The following is a 23,415-nucleotide window of genomic DNA, read 5'->3' as shown; positions in this document are numbered from 1 at the left end:
GCAGACATGACCAGGAAGTGATTTATCATCGAACAATCTAAAAATTAATTCGTTCGCTGAACATTTTCGAAGAGAAATGTAAAAGTTTATGGCAACAGTACAACGGAACGATTCATACGGTGCAAGTAATTTTCGTTTGAAACGATTTTGACAAACATTTCAAACGAAGAGGGACATTTTCAACTTTGACCCCTGACGAATTGAATGAGTTTTCTGCAAAATGGCAGCATCAATACCTTCTGCGGTGTCAGCACCCTCATTGGGGTATGTTAAGATAATTGGCGTTAATCTGATGTTGTTATGTCATGTAAATTTAATTGATATGCATGGTGGTGCCAAAGAATCACACCGTAGTGCTGTAAATGATCTAGTTATGGTAGTCAAGTAGATAACTAACGTTAGCAAGCTCGCAGTGACTGTGTTGACAAACACTGACTAGATAGTAACTTAGACAACCCATGCCTTGTTATATTTTCCCACAGTCAAAAACGCAGGGCATCTTTGAAGAAGAAAGAAAGAAGAAAACGAAAACGCCAAGCCCTCGCCAAAGCCCAAATCAGAGAATCTGGTGGTATGTCACAGTGGATATATTTGAAAATCCTACATGGTATTCTCTCTACTACTAGCCAGTTGTTTATAATTCCCGACGGGGACTATGTATTCTGAATGTCTAACCATCCACTGACGAGCTCTAATTCATCTCCCTAAACACTTAGAAAATGGAGATGATTCTCCACCAGAACAAGATGATGATGAAGAGGAAAGGAAGGCTGAGGAAGAAAGGTAGCAAATATTTCTACAGTTTTAAGTTGATGAGCAATGGCACTTTTCAGTGTCTGTAATATTGTTCCATGTGTCCTGTATTAAAAAAATTGTAAGACTCCAATCAACTGTTCTCTCTGCTACCGCACGGCAAGCGGTACTGTAGCGCCAAGTCCGGGACCTAAAGGCTGAACAACCAATCAAATACCCCCCTCCATCTGTTTTTACACTGCTGCTACTCACTGTTTATTATCCATGCATAGTCACTTTTACAAATGACCTGGACTAACCTGTACCCCCACACATTGACTCGGTACTGGTATCCCCTGTGTATAGCCTCGTTATGTAAATCTATTGTTATGTTTTGATAGTTAAAAACAAAGAATTATTGTACTGCATTGTTGGTTAAGGGCTTGTAAGTTAGCATTTTACGGTAACCTGTTGTGTTCGGCGCATGTGACAAATAAAATGTGTTTTTGATTCAGACGGCGCCTAGATCAGGAGTGGCTGGAGAGGGAGAGGCTGGCCCAGCAGGAATTCAGACTCCGGTGGGAGAGGGAAGACGCTGCAAGGAAGAGACAGGAGGAAGAGGAGGTACAGAACTGTCACAATGTAGAATGGCACCCTATTCCCTAAGTTTAACCAGAACTCGGGCCAAATGAAGTGCCCCCCCCCCCATGCTTCACTGAAATAATGTGTGTAACCGCTTTCCATGTCTGCAGGCGAGGATAAAGCAGGAATGGGAGGCCCAGCAGAGGAGAGAGGAAGAGGAGAAGGAGCAGAAGAAACAGGAGAAGAGAGACAGAGAGGTGAAACGTGCACCAGGAGGATAAACGCACAATGGAAGAGCTACATATCCTCTTCCTTTTGTATTTTGGTCACACAATGGTTTTAACATAAGAAATATTACACAGTAACGTGTCTTTTGTGTGAGAAAGAAGTGTTTTTGCCTCAGACATCCACTTTTATCCACGTGTTTTTCCTTAACTGTGATACACGCAAAGACCTTAACTAAGATACACACAAAGAGGGACACTCCTACAGGTCTGTGCTGCCATGGGACAAGGATGTATCTTTTATCTGTGGATTTGTTTCCTCATGTCTTCTGGTTATTCTCATACTGCTCAGGGACAAAATACACACACACACACACCTTTGCAGTTCTTATGTCTAGTGTCTTTGTACAAAGGCATATTTTGTGGCTCGCTTTCAACCGCTGGTAAGAGATTCTTGACTTGCAGTAACAGACATCCAGATATGCCACTGCAGGTTTTCACCAGCCCATCCTATGTTTGCACCATTTATAGGAAGCTGTACAGAAAATGTTGGACCAGGCTGAGAGTCAGGTAGGAAAATCACAAACCAACTTGATGTTTGGAAAGGAGTCTTGACCGTCTTTGATGGAACATTTTTCTGTAAAGCAGCTAGGTGCAATTATTACAGAAACAAACCTATTCTACTTCCTGTTTTGCGTGTAGCTGGAGAATGGGGGTCCCTGGAGAAACCCTGAGGCTCCAGATTTCGGTACGGAGCAAGACCGGGCTAACTGTCCCTTCTTCCTCAAAACTGGAGCCTGCCGCTTCGGCGACAGGTTGGTAATGGTTCTAAATAGGAACACATTTCATTTTTTATTTGTATTTTTATAATTATAATTTATTTTTTTATTTGTATTTTTATAATTTTTTATTTTTTTATTTGATTTTATAATTATAATTTTTTTATTTGTAATTTTTATCATTTTTATAATTATATTTTTTTTATTTTTATAATTATAATTTATTTCTTATTTGTATATTTATAATTTTTTGTTTTTAATATTATTACTATAATTATTTGTATTATTATTTTTAGCTAGGATAGTCCAACACCTTTTTCCAGGGAGTCCTGGGAAGTGCATTCTTGTTGATTTTCCTTAAATGAGGCTCATCTTTCAGAATACTGCATAGCACAGTCATTTGTATACCATATTTTCTTTATATTAGCGTTTAACTAATGAAATCTTCTGCTCACCTGATTGGTCAGGTGCTCTCGTAAGCATGTCCACCCCCCGTCCAGCCCTACTCTGATGATCCGGGGGATGTTTGCGACTTTCGGGATGGACCAGAGGTCACGGGACGACTACGATACAGACGCCTGTCTGGAGCACAGCGAGGAGGAGGTACAACAGCAGTTTGTGGATTTCTACGAGGATGTACTTCCTGAGTTCAGGACTGCTGGCAAGGTGGTGCAGTTTAAGGTGAATATGATGTTTGTCTTGCTGGACTAGAAGGAGTGATTCAATGGAAAGGAGACCTATCCACTCTTGAGGGGCAATGAATCAAACTCCTCTCTCGTTTTGTCTCTGTCTTCAGGTCAGCTGCAACTTTGAGCCACATTTGAGAGGAAATGTTTATGTCCAGTTTGACACGTAAGTAAACTAAGCAGCTTATAAAAATGGTCTGATAGGTTTTGTAGGCGAAGAAACAACGGTGTTTCTCAATTTTGAGTAATCAAGTAGTGTATCGGTCTATTTTTCTCTTTGCTGTCTGTGTCTTTAGAGAGGAGCAGTGCAGAGAGGCCTTCGTGATGTTCAATGGAAGATGGTACGCTGGTAAACAGCTCCAGTGTGAGTTCTCTCCTGTCACCAGATGGAAGACTGCTATATGTGGTGAGTGAATGGAGCACAAAAGTACAACTGAGAACCACAATACACCTACCTACACGGATGTGTACAGAATCATGCTAGTCATAAGTTGTGTATATCATTAAGACCCTGGTATTTGTTTGATTGCCGTGATCCTCCACAGGTTTGTTCGACCGACAGAAGTGTCCGAAAGGAAAGCACTGCAACTTTCTGCACGTGTACCGTAACCCTGGAAATGAGTTCTGGGAGGCGGACAGGGACCTGCACATGTCCCCCGACCGGGGAGGAGGAGGTACCGGGTCTTTCGCTGGGGGCCGGTTCTCTGAGAGAAGTAACCGCTCCTCGTGGACCGAGAGGTCACAGAGCCGACGGGGGAGAGGAGCAGGAGGAGTAGGAGCAGGGAGAGCAGAATAGCCCAAAGGAGAGATAGTCTTCAGAGTGACAGGTCTTGGACCAGTCGTAGCAGCACAAGACCCAGGTCGAGGAGTAGGGACAGAGACCGGCGGGATGGGAGCAGAGATAGGAGGGACAGAGACCGGCGGGATGGGAGCAGAGATGGGAGGGACAGAGGCAGGAGCAGGGACAGAGATGGGAGGGACAGAGGCAGGAGCAGGGACAGAGATGGGAGGGACAGAGGCAGGAGCAGGGACCGAGACCGGCAGGATGGGAGCAGAGACCGAGATGGGGGCAAGAGGAGGGGTGGAGGGGTTCACCCACAGAGGCTAGTAGGGGAGATCCAGATCAGCCAGCCTGGGGAGTCCTCAAGAGGAAGAGGGGGAGCAGGAGCCCTGGAGAGTCCTCTAGAGGAAGAGACTTGGGAGCAGGAGCCCTGGAGAGGCCTCTAAGAGGAAGAGACAGGGAGCAGGAGCCCTGGAGAGGCCTCTAAGAGGAAGAGACTTGGGAGCAGGAGCCCTGGAGAGGCCTCTAAGAGGAAGAGACAGGGGAGCAGGAGCCCTGGAGAGGCCTCTAAGAGGAAGAGACAGGGGAGCAGGAGCCCTGGGAAAACATCCCAAAAAGACAAGCAGCCAGCCAACGACAGCAGCGACACAGCTCCATCACGCCACAAACACTCCAAAAAAAGGAAAAAGAAGAAGAGCAAGAGGAGGAAACCCAAGAGGGACAAAAAGAGCCAGTCGGCTGGGGGTCAGAGTTCATCTGCAGAGTCAGGGAAGGAGTCTTGGGACGAGGAGAAACCCTCTCCAAACCTTGTAGACAGCAGTACACGGACTCCTCATGAGGTAGACAACACTACCCAGGAGACTGTGGATGTAGACAACACGACCCAGGAGACTGTGGATGTAGACAACACTACCCAGGAGACTGCTAGGGTAAATACCATACTTAGTCTCATGTTGTCTGAGTCTCTTGTGAATGCCAATGCAGTCACTTCAGACATACAGACCCAGGTCAAGGAGGAGCCTGAGGATCCCTGTCCACCTATTGTCCCCTCTCCTAGCCCTGGGGATGTGGACATCGCTCAGCCTCCTGGGGCCACTGACAACAGTACTCCTGAGGCAAACACACTCTCCCCAGACCTCCATAGTATCTTCCTCAAGCGGGAGTATCCTCTCTACCCAGTGTGCCTGAAGAGGAATGTGAACAGGATGGACCTGAGACGCTGCCTGATTCCCCTGACTGCTATGACCCATAGCCATGTGTTCTGTATGTGCCTGATAGCAGAATGAATGTGTTCTGTATGGACGTCACCATGACTGCTAGGCCATAGCAGAATGACATGTGTTCTGTATGGACGTCACCATGACTGCTATGACCCATAGCAGAATGACATGTGTTCTGTATCGCGTCACCATGACTGCTATGACCCATAGCAGAATGAAATGTGTTCTGTATGGACGCCATGACTGCTATGACCCATAGCAGAATGACATGTGTTCTGTATGGACGTCACCATGACTGCTATGACCCATAGCAGAATGACATGTGTTCTGTATGGACATGACTGCTATGACCCATAGCAGAATGATGTGTTCTGCTCACCATGACCCATAGCAGAATGACATGTGTTCTGTATGGACGTCACCATGACTGCTATGACCCATAGCAGAATGACATGTGTTCTGTATGGACGTCACCATGACCATGACCCATAGCAGAATGACATGTGTTCTATGGACCCATGACTGCTATGAATAGCAGAATGACATGTGTTCTGTATGGACGTCACCATGACTGCTATGACCCATAGCAGAATGACATGTGTTCTGTATGGACGTCACCATGACTGCTATGACCCATAGCAGAATGACATGTGTTCTGTATGGACGTCACCATGACTGCTATGACCCATAGCAGAATGACATGTGTTCTGTATGGACGTCACCATGACTGCTATGACCCATAGCAGAATGACAGCAGAATGACCCATAGCAGACATGTGTTCTGTATGGACGTCACCATGACTACTATGGGCATTTTGAAGTGTACACTGTTTATGCATTGACTGTTTTCAGTCTTCACCAATGCACTGCTCAACCTAGCTTTACAAATGTTAGTTTGTTCTAAATGTAAAGATGTGACAATTAAATGTTTTTTATACAGTATGTGTATTTTTATTGCCAAAAGTAACTCGTGAGCATTTGCTATTTGACCTACAATTGAACCTTGTTTCTTCCACACACTTTACATTTTCTGTGAAAAAAAGGCCAGGCAAAACAACTGTTCTGCTAATCCATAGACATATTGTTTTAATGATTTACAGTATGAGAGAACTGAAGTAGTGACAGTTGTCTGTGTAAAATAAAATGCAATACTTTGAAATGATTCATAATGTACACAGGAGCAAGACATGGTGCCCTATTCCTTATTTAGTGCACTTCTTCATAGGCTCTGGCCAAAAGTAGTGCACTATGTAGGGAATAGGGTGCCATTTGGGATGTCACAACAGTTAAAGAGCAAATACAGTACAAGCTGAAAGAGAACATTAAATGTCCTCACAGGACACCATTCTGGTCATTGATGAAGGAGCAGTCTGTACGGTAGACAGGGAATTGCAACAGGTTTAGGCTTCTTTAACCAATGGTTTTTGTAAACAATTCAATAACTGGTAATTCAATAATGTCCGTGTGCACTAATTCAATAACTGGTCATGTCCATGTGCACTAAGCACAGGCAGTGATATAGTGGGAGTACCTCATGATTTGTGCTTCAATTGTCACAACCTTCCTCAATAACAAGTAGCCTGTTATGATTCAAACAGAATATTCCAGTTTCACGATCACTTCATGAACAGAATTCAGGTCAGAACCAGGCTACGAATCAAGTGCCCTAAATGCATTTTCATTGACAGTTAAAACATTGTGTGATGAAGACAAGTTCGATTAGTAACAGAATCCCTTTTTGTTCATTTTCACTAGTGTTACTCTTCCCTTGCCTTATAAAGCATGCAGAGTGGGGGAGTTACTCTTCCCTTGCCTTATAAAGCATTGGGAGGAGTTACTCTTCCCTTGCCTTATAAAGCATGCAGAGTGGGCGGAGTTACTCTTCCCTTGCCTTTTAAAGCATGCAGAGTGGGCGGAGTTACTCTTCCCTTGCCTTATAAAGCATGCAGAGTGGGCGGAGTCACTCTTCCCTTGACTTTTAAAGCATGCAGAGTGGGCGGAGTTACTCTTCCCTTGCCTTATAAAGCATGCAGAGTAGGCGGAGTTACTCATCCCTTGCCTTTTAAAGCATGCAGAGTAGGCGGAGTTACTCATCCCTTGCCTTTTAAAGCATGCAGAGTAGGCGGAGTTACTCATCCCTTGCCTTTTAAAGCATGCAGAGTGGGCGGAGTTACTCTTCCCTTGCCTTATAAAGCATGCAGAGTAGGCGGAGTTACTCATCCCTTGCCTTTTAAAGCATGCAGAGTAGGCGGAGTCCCCAGTGTTACTCCTCTCTTGCCTTTTAATGCATGCAGAGTGGGCGGAGTCCCCAGTGTTACTCTTCCCTTGCCTTTTAAAGCATGCAGAATGGGAGGAGTCCCAGGTGTGTTTGTGCTGTCTTCCCAACTGAACATATTGAACGACACAGGAGGTAGCAAGACAGCACAAAGATCTGGGACTCAGGCTATACAGAGCAAGGCTTGGGTCAATTCTATTTAAATTCAGGAATACACTGATATTCCAATGCACATTTCCTTCAATGAGTAAAAAAAGTGTAAATTGGTTTACTTTCTGAATTGATAGGAATTTAAATAGAATTGACCCCAACCCTGAGAGAGCACATATTTTCCCCTAAACACCATTTATCTTCAAAACGATATGATTATAACACAGTGTTCTTTGGTCAAACAATGAAAGAATGAACATGAATACTTTTAAACTGTAACACTTCTTTAAAAATACTGACATCCTTTTGCTTTCTTTTACTTGTGAACATCCCATTGAAGTAAAAAAAGGGGTTTCTTACTCTTTATGATATACTTTTGAATTGTTTTAAATTCTCTAGACGAGACTGGAGTTAAAATGCCCGTCACGGACATGTCACGTACAACAGAAACACTGACTTAAGGAAGGTGGGTGAGATTTCAGGTATTATTGGTGTCGTCTGTGGCCACTGGCTGCATGTACCCCAGGGGTTTCAAAAGGTGAGTGTTTGACGAGGTACAAAAAAAAAAACAAGGAACAGACAGTTGGCACAAGTAACATTAACAACATGATAAGAGTTTTAGTACAAGACAACACTACAGCACATCAAAGGAGCGAGAACAAGATGTTTGGGCCCCCGTGAAGAGAGAGAGATAATAAAGAGAGGGAGATAGTTGGGGCAGTGATGGAGGGAGTTTATGTCAGGCCAATCTCCTCCAGGACACTCCGTGGGGCTTCAGCTTCCTAAAGGAGGGAGGGAACAGACAAGAGGACAGTTGAGAAGGATAAAACACTGTAGTCAGTCTGAAGATGGACCAGTTTGATTGGTTTATGGATTGCATACAAGAAAACAGGTGTTTGAAGCCTAAATGCAATGACTTGAGTAACTGCTCCAACGCCACGATTAAATACAGCAGATCAGGTAGATGTAACACTTACTTTGGCATCCTAGCAGGAGGTGAAGCACGGAGAGAGAGAGAAAAGCACTGTTTGAATACAACTGACCGCAAGACCAGCTGATGTAAATCAGAGGAGGCTGCTGGGGGGGAGGACGGCTCATAATAAATGGCTGCAATGGAGCGAATGGAAGGGTATCAAATCATGTGGGGCGGCAGGGTAGCCTAGTGGTTAGAACGTTGGGCTAATAACCGGAAGGTTGCAAGTTCAAATCCCTGAGCTGACTGTCGTTCTGCCCCTGAACAGGCAGTTAACCCACTGTTCCTAGGCCGTCATTGAAAATAAGAATTTGTTTTAACTGACTTGCCTGGTTAAATAAAGATTAAAATAAATGTATTTGATACCATTCCACTGATTCAGATCCAGACATTACCACGAGCCCGTCCTCCCCAGACATTACCACGAGCCCGTCCTCCCCAGACATTACCACGAGCCAGACATTACCACGAGCCCGTCCTCCCCAGACATTACCACGAGCCCGTCCTCCCCAGACATTACCACGAGCCCGTCCTCCCCAGACATTACCACGAGCCCGTCCTCCCCAGACATTACCACGAGCCCGTCCTCCCCAGACATTACCACGAGCCCGTCCTCCCCAGACATTACCACGAGCCCGTCCTCCCCAGACATTACCACGAGTCCGTCCTCCCCAGACATTACCACGAGCCCGTCCTCCCAGACATTACCACGAGCCCCGTCCTCCCCAGACATTACCACGTCCTCCCCAGCCCGTCCTCCCCAGACATTACCACGAGCCCGTCCTCCCCAGACATTACCACGAGCCCGTCCTCCCCAGCCCGTCCTCCCCAGACATTACCACGAGCCCGTCCTCCCCAGACATTACCACGAACCCGTCCTCCCCAGACATTACCACGAGCCCGTCCTCCCCAGACATTACCACGAGCCCGTCCTCCCCAGACATTACCACGAGCCCGTCCTCCCCAGACATTACCACGAGCCCGTCCTCCCCAGACATTACCACGAGCCCGTCCTCCCCAGACATTACCACGAGCCCGTCCTCCCCAGACATTACCACGAGCCCGTCCTCCCCAGACATTACCACGAGCCCGTCCTCCCCAGACATTACCACGAGCCCGTCCTCCCCAGACATTACCACGAGCCCGTCCTCCCCAGACATTACCACGAGCCCGTCCTCCCCAATTAAGGTGCCACCAACCTCCTGTGTTCCAAACGAGCAATAAAGGAAAGGCACAAAATGTCCAATCCAGACATTAGTTGTGGCTTCAAAAATTGCACTGTTAACAAGGTATTTAATCAATAATAGCCAGACACATCGGTAGGATTGTCGGCAGGCAAACATGTGACAGTACTTAGCACCTCCGAACAGAGTTGTCACACAGCGAAGTCCTCAGCCTCGTTAAAAATACTCCAAACCAGAAGATGGCAATGGATGTCCGTGTGTGTTGCATTACGGTCTAGTCAATGTCAGCTAGCTGCACTAGCGTTGCAGAATGCCCTTTTTGATACTAGCCAGATGGCCACAGCAAGATATATATATATATATTTAATTCACTCTCCATAATCACATACAGCCCATAGATAGACTTTTAGCTAGCTGGCTAACGTAAGCTAAATGGTGTTAATGTAATTTCATAATTCCAATATGTTTTCATTAATTGAATTCACTTAGTCTATTTTATGAGAATTTGTAAGATTCTTATTTGCATAAAATAGACAGAGATCAGTCTTATCAAAATGAGATAATAGGATTTATTCTCGGAGCGCGCTGCCATATAACCACGAACAACAGTTTTTTTTTTTACAAAATATGACGTCATAGGTTATAAATTGTCCTTCCTCCTATCAACCAGGATTCCAACCAGTTGAAAAGTTCATTCCAACCCACTAGCTCGCTCACTCCAGACACACACTTATCTATTAACTTCTGGAATGGTCACCTTCATCCATCACTATTTAGAAGACAGTTTCAGATAATGGAAAACCCAGGAAAAACACTCTCTGCCTTATCTAAACATCCCAGAGCTAAGTTGAGTCGGTTCAACCATAGGTTAACGACCCTTTTTGCTTACTTAAAAACCCACAGTTCCAGTCCTCTCCAACCTGGCTGGAATGGTATTTATTTAATTTAATTACCCCCCTGTTTCGTGCTCCACAATCCCTTCCTTATGAATTAAAATTATTAATCAGATATAAAACAGAGTATAAGTTTCATTAGTTATAGTTCTATTTGAAATGTAGATATTGTTTAGTCATTATTTATAAAATTCCTAACAATGGTTAGCATGATTCGCTAGCTAGCTAGGTAGGTAAAGGGTCTCTAGGCAGCTGCTTCGTGAAAACTGATCCATTGCGAGTTAATGATGTCACTAGCGACAGTGGCCAGATAGCTAGCTTGGTAAAGCATTTAGTGTTGTGAGCCTGGTGCTGCACTTACCACCTCATTCGTTTCATATGATGTGCATGACTGCCAGGCCCAGTTAGTAAGCTAACAAATAGATGGGTTGGTTGTTTAGCAGAGACGTGGTCGGCTTAGATTGGTCTTTTGTCTGAATAAGCAGGTTTTTACCACTAGCCAAGCTTGTTCTGGGAGAGCGAGATCGTTCTTTTTTTATTTTATTAGACTGTTGACAACATGTAAACTGTATTTCAATGTTTATTGAAAACATAAATAAAAATGTGCACTTGTCTCTCAAACACAAAGGGTGTCCGTAACGCGCTTTGGTGATTGCATTTCACTTCCGTTGTTATAAAGTACATTTTACCAAGACAAATATGATTCTTCATATCCTGAATCGTTCAGTGGGTTCCTTCTGGAACATATCACTAACGCTATATCGAAGAAGTCGGATATCGTAACCTAATACATCCCATAATAAGCACCGAGCTCTGGTGCCAGAACGAGATTGAACTAGTTGAAACGAGTCCCCCTACTTCATCGTTGCCATCTGACCATCCAGAAACACCACACACAGCCTTCCCATTGATGTGGTCCCATTGAAGAGCTCGGACCATCGTTTCTGTGACGTTGTTAGCCAAGCCTTGTATAAACTAGTAAACATTATCAGACCTAAAACACAAATCATCCTTCCTCAAGCACAGACTCTTCAGCTAGACGTAAAATATATAAAGTATGATGCAGCTCTATAGTTTTAGTTGGAACAATTCTGATGAAAAGGGTGGATTAGACTGGAAAAGTACACCCCCTTTTGTCAACCCCCCCAGTCAGATTCTCCAGTGTTTCATGCTGATGGTAGTCATGAATGAGAGCTGAATAGTGAGTGAAGCCCCCTTTATGAACAGAGGCAGTGAGAGCTCAGGCAGCCAACCCTGGGGAGGTTCCCATAGCTCAGTCATGTGGATGCAGGCAGTGAGAGCTCAGACAGCCAACCCTGGGGAGGTTCCCATAGCTCAGTCATATAGCTGTGGATGCAGGTAGTGAGAGCTCAGACAGCCAACCCTGGGGAGGTTCCCATAGCTCAGTCATATAGCTGTGGATGCAGGTAGTGAGAGCTCAGACAGCCAACCCTGGGGAGGTTCCCATAGCTCAGTCATGTAGATGCAGGCGGTGAGAGCTCAGGCAGCCAACCCTGGGGAGGTTCCCATAGCTCAGTCATGTGGATGCAAGTAGTGAGAGCTCAGACAGCCAACCCTGGGGAGGTTCCCATAGCTCAGTCATGTGGATGCAGGCGGTGAGAGCTCAGACAGCCAACCCTGGGGAGGTTCCCATAGCTCAGTCATGTGGATGCAGGGAGTGAGAGCTCAGACAGCCAACCCTGGGGAGGTTCCCATAGCTCAGTCATGTGGATGCAGGTAGTGAGAGCTCAGACAGCCAACCCTGGGGAGGTGGGGAGGTTCCCTCAGTCATAGCTCAGTCATGTGGATGCAGGGAGTGAGAGCTCAGACAGCCAACCCTGGGGAGGTTCCCATAGTGGATCAGTCATCATAGCTGTGGATGCAGGGAGTGAGAGCTCAGACAGCCAACCCTGGGGAGGTTCCCATAGCTCAGTCATGTGGATGCAGGTAGTGAGAGCTCAGACAGCCAACCCTGGGGAGGTTCCCAACCCTGGGGATAGCTCAGTCATATCAGCTGTGGATGCAGGGAGTGAGAGCTCAGACAGCCAACCCTGGGGAGGTTCCCATAGCTCAGTCATATAGCTGTGGATGCAGGTAGTGAGAGACAGCCAACCCTGGGGAGACAGCCAACCCTCAGACAGCCAACCCTGGGGAGGTTTCCATAGTTCAGTCATATAGCTGTGGATGCAGGGAGTGAGAGCTCAGACAGCCAACCCTGGGGAGGTTTCCATAGCTCAGTCATATAGCTGTGGATGCAGGGAGTGAGAGCTCAGACAGCCAACCCTGGGGAGGTTCCCATAGCTCAGTCATGTGGATGCAGGCGGTAGGAGAGCCTGGAATAACAATGCCACCGACAGGCTGCCAGACGAATAACATTAGCCTAAATACAGCAGTACTATAGACAAACACTTTCAACACAAAACTAAACAAGTCAAGAATGACATATAGGGATCAGAGATGGAGAGAGAAAAAGGCCATAACACCAACTCATCTAGGACAAAGACCAGAGATGTCATCATAACACCAACTCATCTAGGACAAAGACCAGAGATGTCATCATAGCCCAGAGATGTCATCATAACACCAACTCATCTAGGACATAGCCCAGAGATGTCATCATAGCCCAGAGATGTCATCATAACACCAACTCATCTAGGACAAAGACCAGAGATGTCATCATAACACCAACTCATCTAGGACAAAGACCAGAGATGTCATCATAACACCAACTCATCTAGGACAAAGACCAGAGATGTCATCATAGCCCAGAGATGTCATCATAACACCAACTCATCTAGGACATAGCCCAGAGATGTCATCATAGCCCAGAGATGTCATCATAACACCAACTCATCTAGGACATAGACCAGAGATGTCATCATTACACCAACTCATCTAGGACATAGACCAGAGATGTCATCATAGCCCAGAGATGTCATCATAACACCAACTCATCTAGGACATAGCCCAGAGATGTCATCATAGCCCAGAGATGTCATCATAACACCAACTCATCTAGGACATAGACCAGAGATGTCATCATAGCCCAGAGATGTCATCATTACACCAACTCATCTAGGACATAGACCAGAGATGTCATCATAGCCCAGAGATGTCATCATAACACCAACTCATCTAGGACATAGCCCAGAGATGTCATCATTACACCAACTCATCTAGGACATAGACCAGAGATGTCATCATAGTCCAGAGATGTCATCATTACACCAACTCATCTAGGACATAGCTCAGAGATGTCATCATTACACCAACTCATCTAGGACATAGACCAGAGATGTCATCATAGTCCAGAGATGTCATCATTACACCAACTCATCTAGGACATAGCCCAGAGATGTCATCATTACACCAACTCATCTAGGACATAGCCCACATACCTCCTGCAGCAGGTCGGCCTGCTCTATAGCCAACAGTACGTTCTTCTTGGAGGTCAGGGTTAGTGTTGGGGTCAGATGTTAGGGGTCAGTGAGGAGTCTTACCTCCTGCAGCAGGTCGGCCTGCTCTATAGCCAACAGTACGTTCTTCTTGGAGGTCAGGGTTAGTGTTGGGTCAGATGTTAGGGGTCAGTGAGGAGTCTTACCTCCTGCAGCAGGTCGGCCTGCTCTATAGCCTTCAGTACGTTCTTCTTGGAGGTCAGGGTTAGTGTTGGGGTCAGATGTTAGGGGTCAGTGGGGAGTCTTACCTCCTGCAGCAGGTCGGCCTGCTCTATAGCCTTCAGTACGTTCTTCTTGGAGGTCAGGGTTAGTGTTGGGGTCAGATGTTAGGGGTCAGTGAGGAGTCTTACCTCCTGCAGCAGGTCGGCCTGCTCTATAGCCTTCAGTACGTTCTTCTTGTAGGTCAGGGTTAGTGTTGGGGTCAGATGTTAGGGGTCAGTGAGGAGTCTTACCTCCTGCAGCAGGTCGAGGTCAGGGTTAGTGTTGGGGCCTGCTCCTGCAGCAGGTCGGCCTGCTCTATAGCCTTCAGTACGTTCTTCTTGGAGGTCAGGGTTAGTGTTGGGGTCAGATGTTAGGGGTCAGTGAGGAGTCTTACCTCCTGCAGCAGGTCGGCCTGCTCTATAGCCTTCAGTACGTTCTTCTTGGAGGTCAGGGTTAGTGTTGGGTCAGATGTTAGGGGTCAGTGAGGAGTCTTACCTCCTGCAGCAGGTCGGCCTGCTCTATAGCCTTCACGTTCTTCTTGTAGGTCAGGGTTAGTGTTCTTCTTGGAGAGTCTCCTGAGCCTCTCCTCTTGAGGTCTAGCAGGAACTCATCCAGGATGAAGCCTCTCCTCCTAGCAGGCCTTCTCAAAGTTAAAGATGATGTCCAGCTCACACACCTGACATGGAGACAGACAGACACAGACACCAAGAGGGAACACATTGGAAGATTATTTTTCCTTGTCCAAAGTATTTACTCCATATGGTAAACCAGTTTGACCAGCTCCATTAGACACAGGAACAACCAGACCCTGTTCCAATAACAACATGTATACTTCTTCCCCGTCTCACAGATCTGATCATTTGGATAGGTGCTAAGCAATGGTGCTTTAACATAATGGCCTCTGTCATGATCACCAACAGGACCACTGAGAGAACAGTATGGCCTCTGTCATGAACACAGAGAACAGTATGGCCTCTGTCATGAACACAGAGAACAGTATGGCCACTGTCATGAACACAGAGAACAGTATGGCCTCTGTCATGAACACAGAGAACAGTATGGCCTCTGTCATGAACACAGAGAACAGTATGGCCACTGTCATGATCACAGAGAACAGTATGGCCACTGTCATGATCACAGAGAACAGTATGGCCTCTGTCATGAACACAGAGAACAGTATGGCCACTATCATGAACACCAACAGGACCACTGAGAGAACAGTATGGCCTCTGTCATGAACACAGAGAACAGTATGGCCTCTGTCATGAACACAGAGAACAGTATGGCCACTGTCATGAACACAGAGAACAGTATGGCCTCTGTCATGAACACAGAGAACAGTATGGCCTCTGTCATGATCACCAACAGGACCACTGAGAGAACAGTATGGCCTCTGTCATGAACACAGAGAACAGTATGGCCACTGTCATGAACACAGAGAACAGTATGGCCACTGTCATGAACACAGAGAACAGTATGGCCTCTGTCATGATCACCAACAGGACCACTGAGAGAACAGTATGGCCACTGTCATGAACACAGAGAACAGTATGGCCTCTGTCATGAACACAGAGAACAGTATGGCCTCTGTCATGAACACAGAGAACAGTATGGCCTCTGTCATGAACACAGAGAACAGTATGGCCTCTGTCATGAACACAGAGAACAGTATGGCCTCTGTCATGAACACAGAGAACAGTATGGCCTCTGTCATGATCACAGAGAACAGTATGGCCACTGTCATGATCACCAACAGGACCACTGAGAGAACAGTATGGCCACTGTCATGAACACAGAGAACAGTATGGCCTCTGTCATGATCACCAACAGGACCACTGAGAGAACAGTATGGCCACTGTCATGAACACAGAGAACAGTATGGCCTCTGTCATGATCACAGAGAACAGTATGGCCTCTGTCATGAACACAGAGAACAGTATGGCCTCTGTCATGAACACAGAGAACAGTAAGGCCTCTGTCATGAACACAGAGAACAGTATGGCCTCTGTCATGAACACAGAGAACAGTATGGCCTCTGTCATGATCACAGAGAACAGTATGGCCTCTGTCATGATCACCAACAGGACCACAGAGAGAACAGTATGGCCTCTGTCATGATCACAGAGAGAACAGGACCACTGAGAAACAGTATGGCCTCTGTCATGAACACCAACAGGACCACTGAGAACAGTAGCAGTGTGCAATATGAAGACTCACACTGCCAAAGTACTTATCCAGCAGCTCTACGTATCTGTGGATGATCTCCAGCGTGATGAGCTCATTGTCTTGATCTTCCACCGCACAGCAGAAATACAGGCTGGCGTATCTGGAGGACAGGATAACACAGGGATAAACAGCAGAAATACAGGCTGGCGTATCTGGAGGACAGGATAACACAGGGATAAGGAGCAGAAATACAGACTGGAGGACAGGATAACACAGGGATAAACAACAGAAATACAGACTGGTGTATCTGGAGGACAGGATAACACAGGGATAAGGAGCAGAAATACAGACTGGAGGACAGGATAACACAGGGATAAACAACAGAAATACAGACTGGTGTATCTGGAGGACAGGATAACACAGGGATAAGGAGCAGAAATACAGACTGGAGGACAGGATAACACAGGGATAAACAACAGAAATACAGACTGGTGTATCTGGAGGACAGGATAACACAGGGATAAACAACAGAAATACAGACTGGTGTATCTGGAGGACAGGATAACACAGGGATAAACAACAGAAATACAGGCTGGTGTATCTGGAGGACAGGATAACACAGGGATAAACAACAGAAATACAGGCTGGTGTATCTGGAGGACAGGATAACACAGGGATAAACAACAGAAATACAGACTGGTGTATCTGGAGGACAGGATAACACAGGGATAAACAACAGAAATACAGACTGGTGTATCTGGAGGACAGGATAACACAGGGATAAACAACAGAAATACAGACTGGAGGACAGGATAACACAGGGATAAACAACAGAAATACAGGCTGGTGTATCTGGAGGACAGGATAACACAGGGATAAACAACAGAAATACAGACTGGTGTATCTGGAGGACAGGATAACACAGGGATAAACAACAGAAATACAGGCTGGCGTATCTGGAGGACAGGATAACACAGGGATAAACAACAGAAATACAGGCTGGCGTATCTGGAGGACAGGATAACACAGGGATAAACAACAGAAATACAGACTGGTGTATCTGGAGGACAGGATAACACAGGGATAAACAACAGAAATACAGGCTGGAGGACAGAATAACACAGGGATAAACAACAGAAATACAGACTGGTGTATCTGGAGGACAGGACAACACAGGGATAAACAACAGAAATACAGACTGGTGTATCTGGAGGACAGGATAACACAGGGATAAACAACAGAAATACAGACTGGAGGACAGGATAACACAGGGATAAACAACAGAAATACAGGCTGGAGGACAGGATAACACAGGGATAAACAGCAGAAATACAGGCTGGTGTATCTGGAGGACAGGATAACACAGGGATAAACAGCAGAAATACAGGCTGGAGGACAGGATAACACAGGGATAAACAACAGAAATACAGACTGGTGTATCTGGAGGACAGGATAACACAGGGATAAACAACAGAATACAGACTGGTGTATCTGGAGGACAGGATAACACAGGGATAAACAACAGAATACAGACTGGTGTATCTGGAGGACAGGATAACACAGGGATAAACAACAGAATACAGACTGGTGTATCTGGAGGACAGGATAACACAGGGATAAACAACAGAATACAGACTGGTGTATCTGGAGGACAGGATAACACAGGGATAAACAACAAAGGCACTAACCTTGGGCCACACTCTGATAAACATACTTTCGTTCAGCAGGGATAATAATGAATAACAAAAGCATCAGATGGCCTTCACCATTCTGAGAATGAGTGCTGTAACAAAATGGCCCCCTGACTGAAAACAAAACTGTAAGGGTGCCTCCCTAGCAGCAAAGTCTTACTGAGAACCAGCCTTCTAAACCTTGGCACAAGTATCCCTCTCACCCCCCCCTTTTAAGATTTAGATGCACTATTGTAAAGTGACTGTTCCACTGGATGTCATAAGGTGAATGCACCAATTTGTAAGTCGCTCTGGATAAGAGCGTCTGCTAAATGACTTAAATGTAAATGTAAATGTAGTGGTTTGAGACTATACTACAATTTAGTTGTCAAAACCGGCAATTTCAGGAAGTAAAAACTTTAACAAAGATGGTGAAATTCCCTTCCTGAATTGACCTCAACACTATCAGATGGAGTCCACATTTCCCCGTCTGTCTGTCTTGTAGATGACATTAAGGTCCCTCCACTCCAGGAAGGAGCACATCATTTCCCACAATTAACCCCATTGTCTGTCTATCTGTCTTTCTCTGACCTCTTGTAGACGATCTTGAGGTCCCTCCACTCCAGGAAGGAACACATCTTGGGCTTACGGGCTAGAATGGTCTGGACCAGGTCCCTGGAGATCTTCTTCCTCTCTTTGTCTGACAGGGGTACATACCACTTCTGCAGCCGCAGCTTACCCTGCCGACTGAACAGCAGCATGAACTGCATCTGGTGGGAGGGAGGAGAAGAGGACAGAGGAGAGGAGAAAGAATGAGAGAGGGACAGCAGAGGAGGAGAGAGAATGAGAGGAGGATAGAGGAGAGGACAGGGGGGAGGACAGGGGGAAGAACAGAGGAGGGAGGGGGATGGGGCGAGGAGAGAAAGGGAGAATGATAGGGGACAGAGGAGAAGGAAGGTGAGAGGAGACAAGGATCAATACAAGTGTAACAGAGGTGGTTCGGTGGGCTTTAGCTCATCGGGATGATTCCGTCTTCAGGCACACAAGAGACTTGAACCCAGTCTGTTCAGTAAAGTGATACAATACAGAGGCAGTGTGAGGGTGTATGTTGGAGCAAGGAGCTACAGTAGCCAAACATAAATGGTAGTTTGCTTACATAGCTAGTGAAATATCTTCTCCATAGTCAAGACCTCATATGGTCTTCTCTGTCTAACTATCTAGCCAACTGAGGATTTGCCTATCAAAACACAGACATTTTCCCAGTCATGTAACTAGTTAGCCTAGTTGTTGTTAGTTATGTAGCTTATGGCCCTCAGTATATCCATCAAATTTGAGTGTAAAGCTAGCTCAGAGATGGGTGGCTAGCGCTAGCAGCTAACATACACAGTAAGGATGTCTAGCTAGCTACTTTTTCAATGGCTTTTTGTGGACATTATCAGAAGCACAGGACGCTTTTTCGTTCAATATGTGCAATTGCAACAACTGGCCAAACAAATAAGGAGGTAAAACGTACCTTTATCTTGAATGTTGACTCAAAAACCCTATGAATTGCAGATTCAAATCTATCCAACAGAAATGTGCAGTCCACCCAGTGAAGTCGAGCGTTCAGCGGGGATGCAGTTAGATCTATTTTGATTGGTTAACACAACTACTGTCCGGATTTTTGATTGGCTTAAAAATTCCGTTATTCCAGCCCTTGTTTACTATGCCTGCAGAATGTAAATGGACAAGGTGGGGTCGCACTGGTATCAATCAAAGTATTCTGAAAATATAAAAATATTAGATTGAACAGAATGATGCCGAGGTGATACAAAGACCACACGAAGTAAAATAGAAAGCAAAGCCGAAAACAAACCAGGCACCGTTTGTTGGTTTAAATCGAGATCTATGTTATGTTAAAAAAACATAACAGATTCTAACAATAATTCATATATGTAATAACCAACTCATCTTCTCTACGTTGGCTGCTCTAGCGCCCCCTTTATGGCAACTGTATACCGGACATTCTGTCCACATCAGGAAGAGGAGAGGCACATTGAGAGACCGAGAGAGAAGCAGTAATCTGTTACATGTGAAGGAATGGTGTATGTTGAGCTAAAAACACCTCTGGGACGTGACGTATTCGGTCATATTTTGACACTGATGCTACTGCGCTGGAGCAACTAGGAGTTTTATGAAATGCGTTGAATGGATGTGGAATTGTTAGCTGCTACTGCAAAGCTGTCAACAGCGATATTTATGCATTGCACAATAACTGATGGGTTCAAGGTAGGTGACGTTCTATACACAGTAATGTTATTTGATTACAGCATACGGCAGTACTTTTACTATTGCGAACGCTTCAAATGTAGTCAGGACCCACGACTACTGTACCCTACTATAAATGATCCTGCTCTAACTACCTGTCTGTCATCATTTCACATTGACAGATAGAGACGGCAACATGCGGAGCCGCAGTAACTCAGGTGTGAAGCTCGATGGATTCGCCAGGCTCGTTCATGAGACTATTCTATGTCACCAGGTATGTTTCATTATATCACGTACCACTGCCAGACATAATGTCACGTTATGTCATGCGAATAACATTCGTACAGTTACCATTTGCAATGAAAGAAGTCATGCACAATAGGTCTAATGATATTGATACCTCAGTAAAATCCCCACAGTAGGCTAAATGTCTGTTACTTATCCTTAGAAAGCCTAGAGTCAATAGCTCTCTGTTTTTAAATGGGCAAACTGTCCTGGCGCGGACTCCCTAAAATAAATAAAAGCCTGGACAAAGGTCAACTTAAAATAGAGAGAGAACATAGAAAGTATTTGTCTTATCTACTCTACTTGAGGTCAGTCAACAGTCTTTCTCTCTCTCTCTCTCTCTCTCTCTCTCTCTCAATTCAATTTCAATTTAAGGGGCTATATTGGCATGGGAAACATATGATAAACTAAAGTGAAATAAAAAATAAAAAATGAACAGTAAACATTACACTCACAAATGTTCCAAAAGAATAAAGACATTTCAAATGGCATATTATGTCTTTATACAGTGTTGTAACGATGTACAAAAGGGAAAATAAATCAACATAAATATGGGTTGTATTTACAATGGTGTTTGTTTTTCACTGGATGCCCTTTTCTTGTGGCAACAGGTCACACATCTTGCTGCTGTGATGTCACACTGTGGTATTTCACCCAATAGATATTGGATTTGTTTTCAAATTCTTTCTGGTTCTGTGTAATCTGAGAAAAATATGTGTCTAATATGGTCATACATTGGGCAGGAGGTTAGGAAACTGAGCTGCACTTCCATCTCATTTTGTGGGCAGTGTGCCCATAGCCTGTCTTCTCTTGAGAGCCATGTCTGTCTACGGCGGCCTAAAGTCATGTTTGACGCAATTTGAAAGCAAATTCTTGTACAGCACTGTTAAGTTTGGGTCAGTCACAGTGGTCAGGTATTCTGCCACTGTGTACTCTCTGTTTAGGGCCAAATAGCAATCTAGTCTGCTCTGTTTTTTGTTAATTCTTTCCAATGTGTCAAGTAATTATCTTTTTGTTTTGTCATGATTTTGTTGGGTCTAATTGTGTTGCTGTCCTGGGGCTCTGTGGGGTCTGTTTGTGAACAGAGCCCCAGGACCAGCTTGCTTAGGGGACCTTCTTTTTTTTAGCTTTATTTAACTAGGCAAGTCAGTAAGAAAATGTAATGGCTTTAGAAGCTAATTGACATAATTTGAGTCAGTTGGAGGTGTACCTGTGGATGTATTTCAAGGCCTACCTTCATACTTTGCTTGACATCATGGGAAAATATAAAGAAATCAGAAAAACCTCAGAAAAACAATTGTAGACCTCCACAAGTCTGGTTCATCCTTGGGAGCAATTTCCAAAAGCCTGAAGGTACCATGTTCATCTGTACAAACAATAGTACGCAAGTATAAACACCATGGGACCAGTCAGCCATCATACCGCTCAGGAAGGAGACGTATTCTGTCTCCTAGAGATGAACATAATTTGGTGCGAAAAGTGCAAATCAATCCCAGAACAACAGCAAAGAACCCTGTGAAGATGCTGGAGGAAACAGGTACAAAAGCATCTATATCCACAGTAAAACAAGTCCTATATTGACATAACCTGAAAGGCCGCTCAGCAAGGAAGAAGCCACTGCTCCAACACCAACATAAAAAAAGCCAGACTACGGTTTGCAACTGCACATGGACACAAAGATGGTACTTTTTTTTGAAAAATAGAACTGTTTGGCCATAATGACCATTGATATGTTTTGAGGAAAATGGGGGAGGCTTGCAAGCCGAAGAATACCATTCCAACCATGAAGCACGGGGGTGGCATATATATATATATATATATATATATATATATATATATATATATACATCTCTAGTGGCCAGCTACAGTGCATTTGGAAACTATTCAGACCCCTTAACTTATTCCACATTTTTTTATGTTACAGCCTTATTTTAAATATATTTTTTCCCCTCATCAATCTACACATCATACCCCATAATAACAAAGCGAAAACAGGTTTTTAAAAACAAAAATACCTTATTTACATAAGTTTTCAGACACTTTGCTATGAGACTTGAAATTGAGCTCAGGTGCATCCTGTTTCCATTGATCATCCTTGAGCTGTTCTTTACAACTTGATTGGAGTTCACCTGTGGTAAATTAAATTGTTATGACACGATTTGGAAAGGCACACACCTGTCTATATAAGGTCCCACAGTTGACGGTGCATGTCAGAGCAAAAACCAAGCCGCAAGGTCGAAGGAATTGTCCGTAGAGCTCCGAGACAGGATTGTGTCGAGGCACAGATCTGGGGAAGTGTACCAAAACATTTCTGCAGCTTTGAAGGGCCCCAAGAACATAGTGGCCTCTATCCTTCTTAAAGGAAAGAAGTAGAGAGCTGGCCGCCTGGCCAAACTGAGCCATCAGGGTAGAAGGGCCTTGGTCAGGGAGGGAACCAAGAACCCAATGGTCAGTCTGACAGAGCTTCAGAGTTCCTCTGTGGAGATGGGATAACCTTCTGCAGCACTCCATCAATCAGGCCTTTATGGTAGAGTGGCCAGACGGAAGCCCCTCCTCAGTAAAAAGCACATGGCAGCCCGCTTGGAGTTTGCTAAAATGCACCTAAAGGACCATGAGAAACAAGATTCTCTGGCTACCCAGACCCCTTTTTTACGCTGCTGCTACTCTCTGTTTATAATCTATGCATAGTCACTTTAACTCTACCTACATGTACATATTACCTCAACTAACCGGTGCCCCCAAACATTAACTCTGTACGGGTACCTCCCTGTATATAGCCTCCACATTAACTCTGTACCGGTACCGCCTGTATAAAGCCTCCACATTGACTCTGCACCGGTACCCCCTGTATAAAGCCTCCACATTAACTCTGTACCGGTACCCCCTGTATAAAGCCTCCACATTAACTCTGT

The 23,415-nt window shown here is 45.1% G+C and overlaps 3 protein-coding genes and 1 long non-coding RNA gene across 5 annotated transcripts in view; 2 read left to right on the top strand and 2 right to left on the bottom strand.

The window, feature by feature from the left end:
• Positions 1 to 17: 17 nt before the first annotated feature.
• Positions 18 to 4,024, top strand: zrsr2 (zinc finger (CCCH type), RNA-binding motif and serine/arginine rich 2). The gene is made up of 11 exons (XM_046334310.1): positions 18 to 264; positions 483 to 571; positions 717 to 783; positions 1,248 to 1,356; positions 1,485 to 1,571; positions 2,070 to 2,108; positions 2,241 to 2,353; positions 2,785 to 2,998; positions 3,114 to 3,169; positions 3,300 to 3,409; positions 3,549 to 4,024. The coding sequence occupies exons 1-11, from the start codon at positions 221 to 223 to the stop codon at positions 3,797 to 3,799; spliced, it is 1,179 nt and encodes a 392-aa protein (XP_046190266.1). The 5' UTR covers positions 18 to 220; the 3' UTR covers positions 3,800 to 4,024.
• A 3,998-nt stretch (positions 4,025 to 8,022) lies between these two features.
• LOC124018963 lies at positions 8,023 to 13,915 on the bottom strand. Its single transcript, XR_006835714.1, has 2 exons — positions 13,878 to 13,915; positions 8,023 to 8,211 (listed from the first exon to the last, which is right to left on the bottom strand). It is a non-coding gene; the product is annotated as an uncharacterized LOC124018963 (long non-coding RNA).
• Positions 13,916 to 14,760: 845 nt separating this feature from the next.
• LOC124018961 (AP-1 complex subunit sigma-2-like) lies at positions 14,761 to 19,877 on the bottom strand. The gene is made up of 4 exons (XM_046334295.1): positions 19,485 to 19,877; positions 18,563 to 18,741; positions 16,353 to 16,461; positions 14,761 to 14,811 (listed from the first exon to the last, which is right to left on the bottom strand). Exons 2-4 carry the CDS (start codon positions 18,739 to 18,741, stop codon positions 14,767 to 14,769), a joined length of 333 nt encoding a protein of 110 aa, XP_046190251.1. The 5' UTR covers positions 19,485 to 19,877; the 3' UTR covers positions 14,761 to 14,766.
• Positions 19,878 to 20,095: 218 nt separating this feature from the next.
• LOC124018960 (phosphorylase b kinase regulatory subunit alpha, liver isoform-like) overlaps positions 20,096 to 23,415 on the top strand; it is a 40,981-nt gene continuing 37,661 nt past the window's right edge. For both annotated transcript variants that reach the window (XM_046334292.1, XM_046334293.1), the window contains exons 1-2: positions 20,096 to 20,239; positions 20,401 to 20,492. In XM_046334292.1, coding sequence (XP_046190248.1) covers positions 20,415 to 20,492 — 78 coding nt within the window. In that variant the 5' untranslated portion in view covers positions 20,096 to 20,239; positions 20,401 to 20,414. The remainder of the gene's footprint in view (positions 20,240 to 20,400; positions 20,493 to 23,415) is intronic.

Source organism: Oncorhynchus gorbuscha, unplaced genomic scaffold, assembly GCF_021184085.1.
Source record: "Oncorhynchus gorbuscha isolate QuinsamMale2020 ecotype Even-year unplaced genomic scaffold, OgorEven_v1.0 Un_scaffold_592, whole genome shotgun sequence".
Classification (NCBI taxonomy): domain Eukaryota; kingdom Metazoa; phylum Chordata; class Actinopteri; order Salmoniformes; family Salmonidae; genus Oncorhynchus; species Oncorhynchus gorbuscha.
The sequence above is the reverse complement of the archived record's forward strand: the minus strand, read 5'-3'. Positions and strand labels throughout refer to the sequence as shown.

Excerpts from the sequence above, each read along its gene's own strand:
- zrsr2 (XM_046334310.1), top strand. The coding sequence starts at position 221 with ATGGCAGCATCAATACCTTCTGCGGTGTCAGCACCCTCATTGGG. Across the intron at positions 2,354-2,784 it reads GCCTGCCGCTTCGGCGACAG|GTGCTCTCGTAAGCATGTCC; the intron begins GTTGGTAATGGT and ends CTGATTGGTCAG. Across the intron at positions 3,410-3,548 it reads ATGGAAGACTGCTATATGTG|GTTTGTTCGACCGACAGAAG; the intron begins GTGAGTGAATGG and ends GATCCTCCACAG.
- LOC124018961 (XM_046334295.1), bottom strand. The coding sequence starts at position 18,741 with ATGCAGTTCATGCTGCTGTTCAGTCGGCAGGGTAAGCTGCGGCTGCAG. Across the intron at positions 16,462-18,562 it reads CTCAAGATCGTCTACAAGAG|ATACGCCAGCCTGTATTTCT; the intron begins GTCAGAGAAAGA and ends CCTGTCCTCCAG. Across the intron at positions 14,812-16,352 it reads TGGATAAGTACTTTGGCAGT|GTGTGTGAGCTGGACATCAT; the intron begins GTGAGTCTTCAT and ends TCTCCATGTCAG.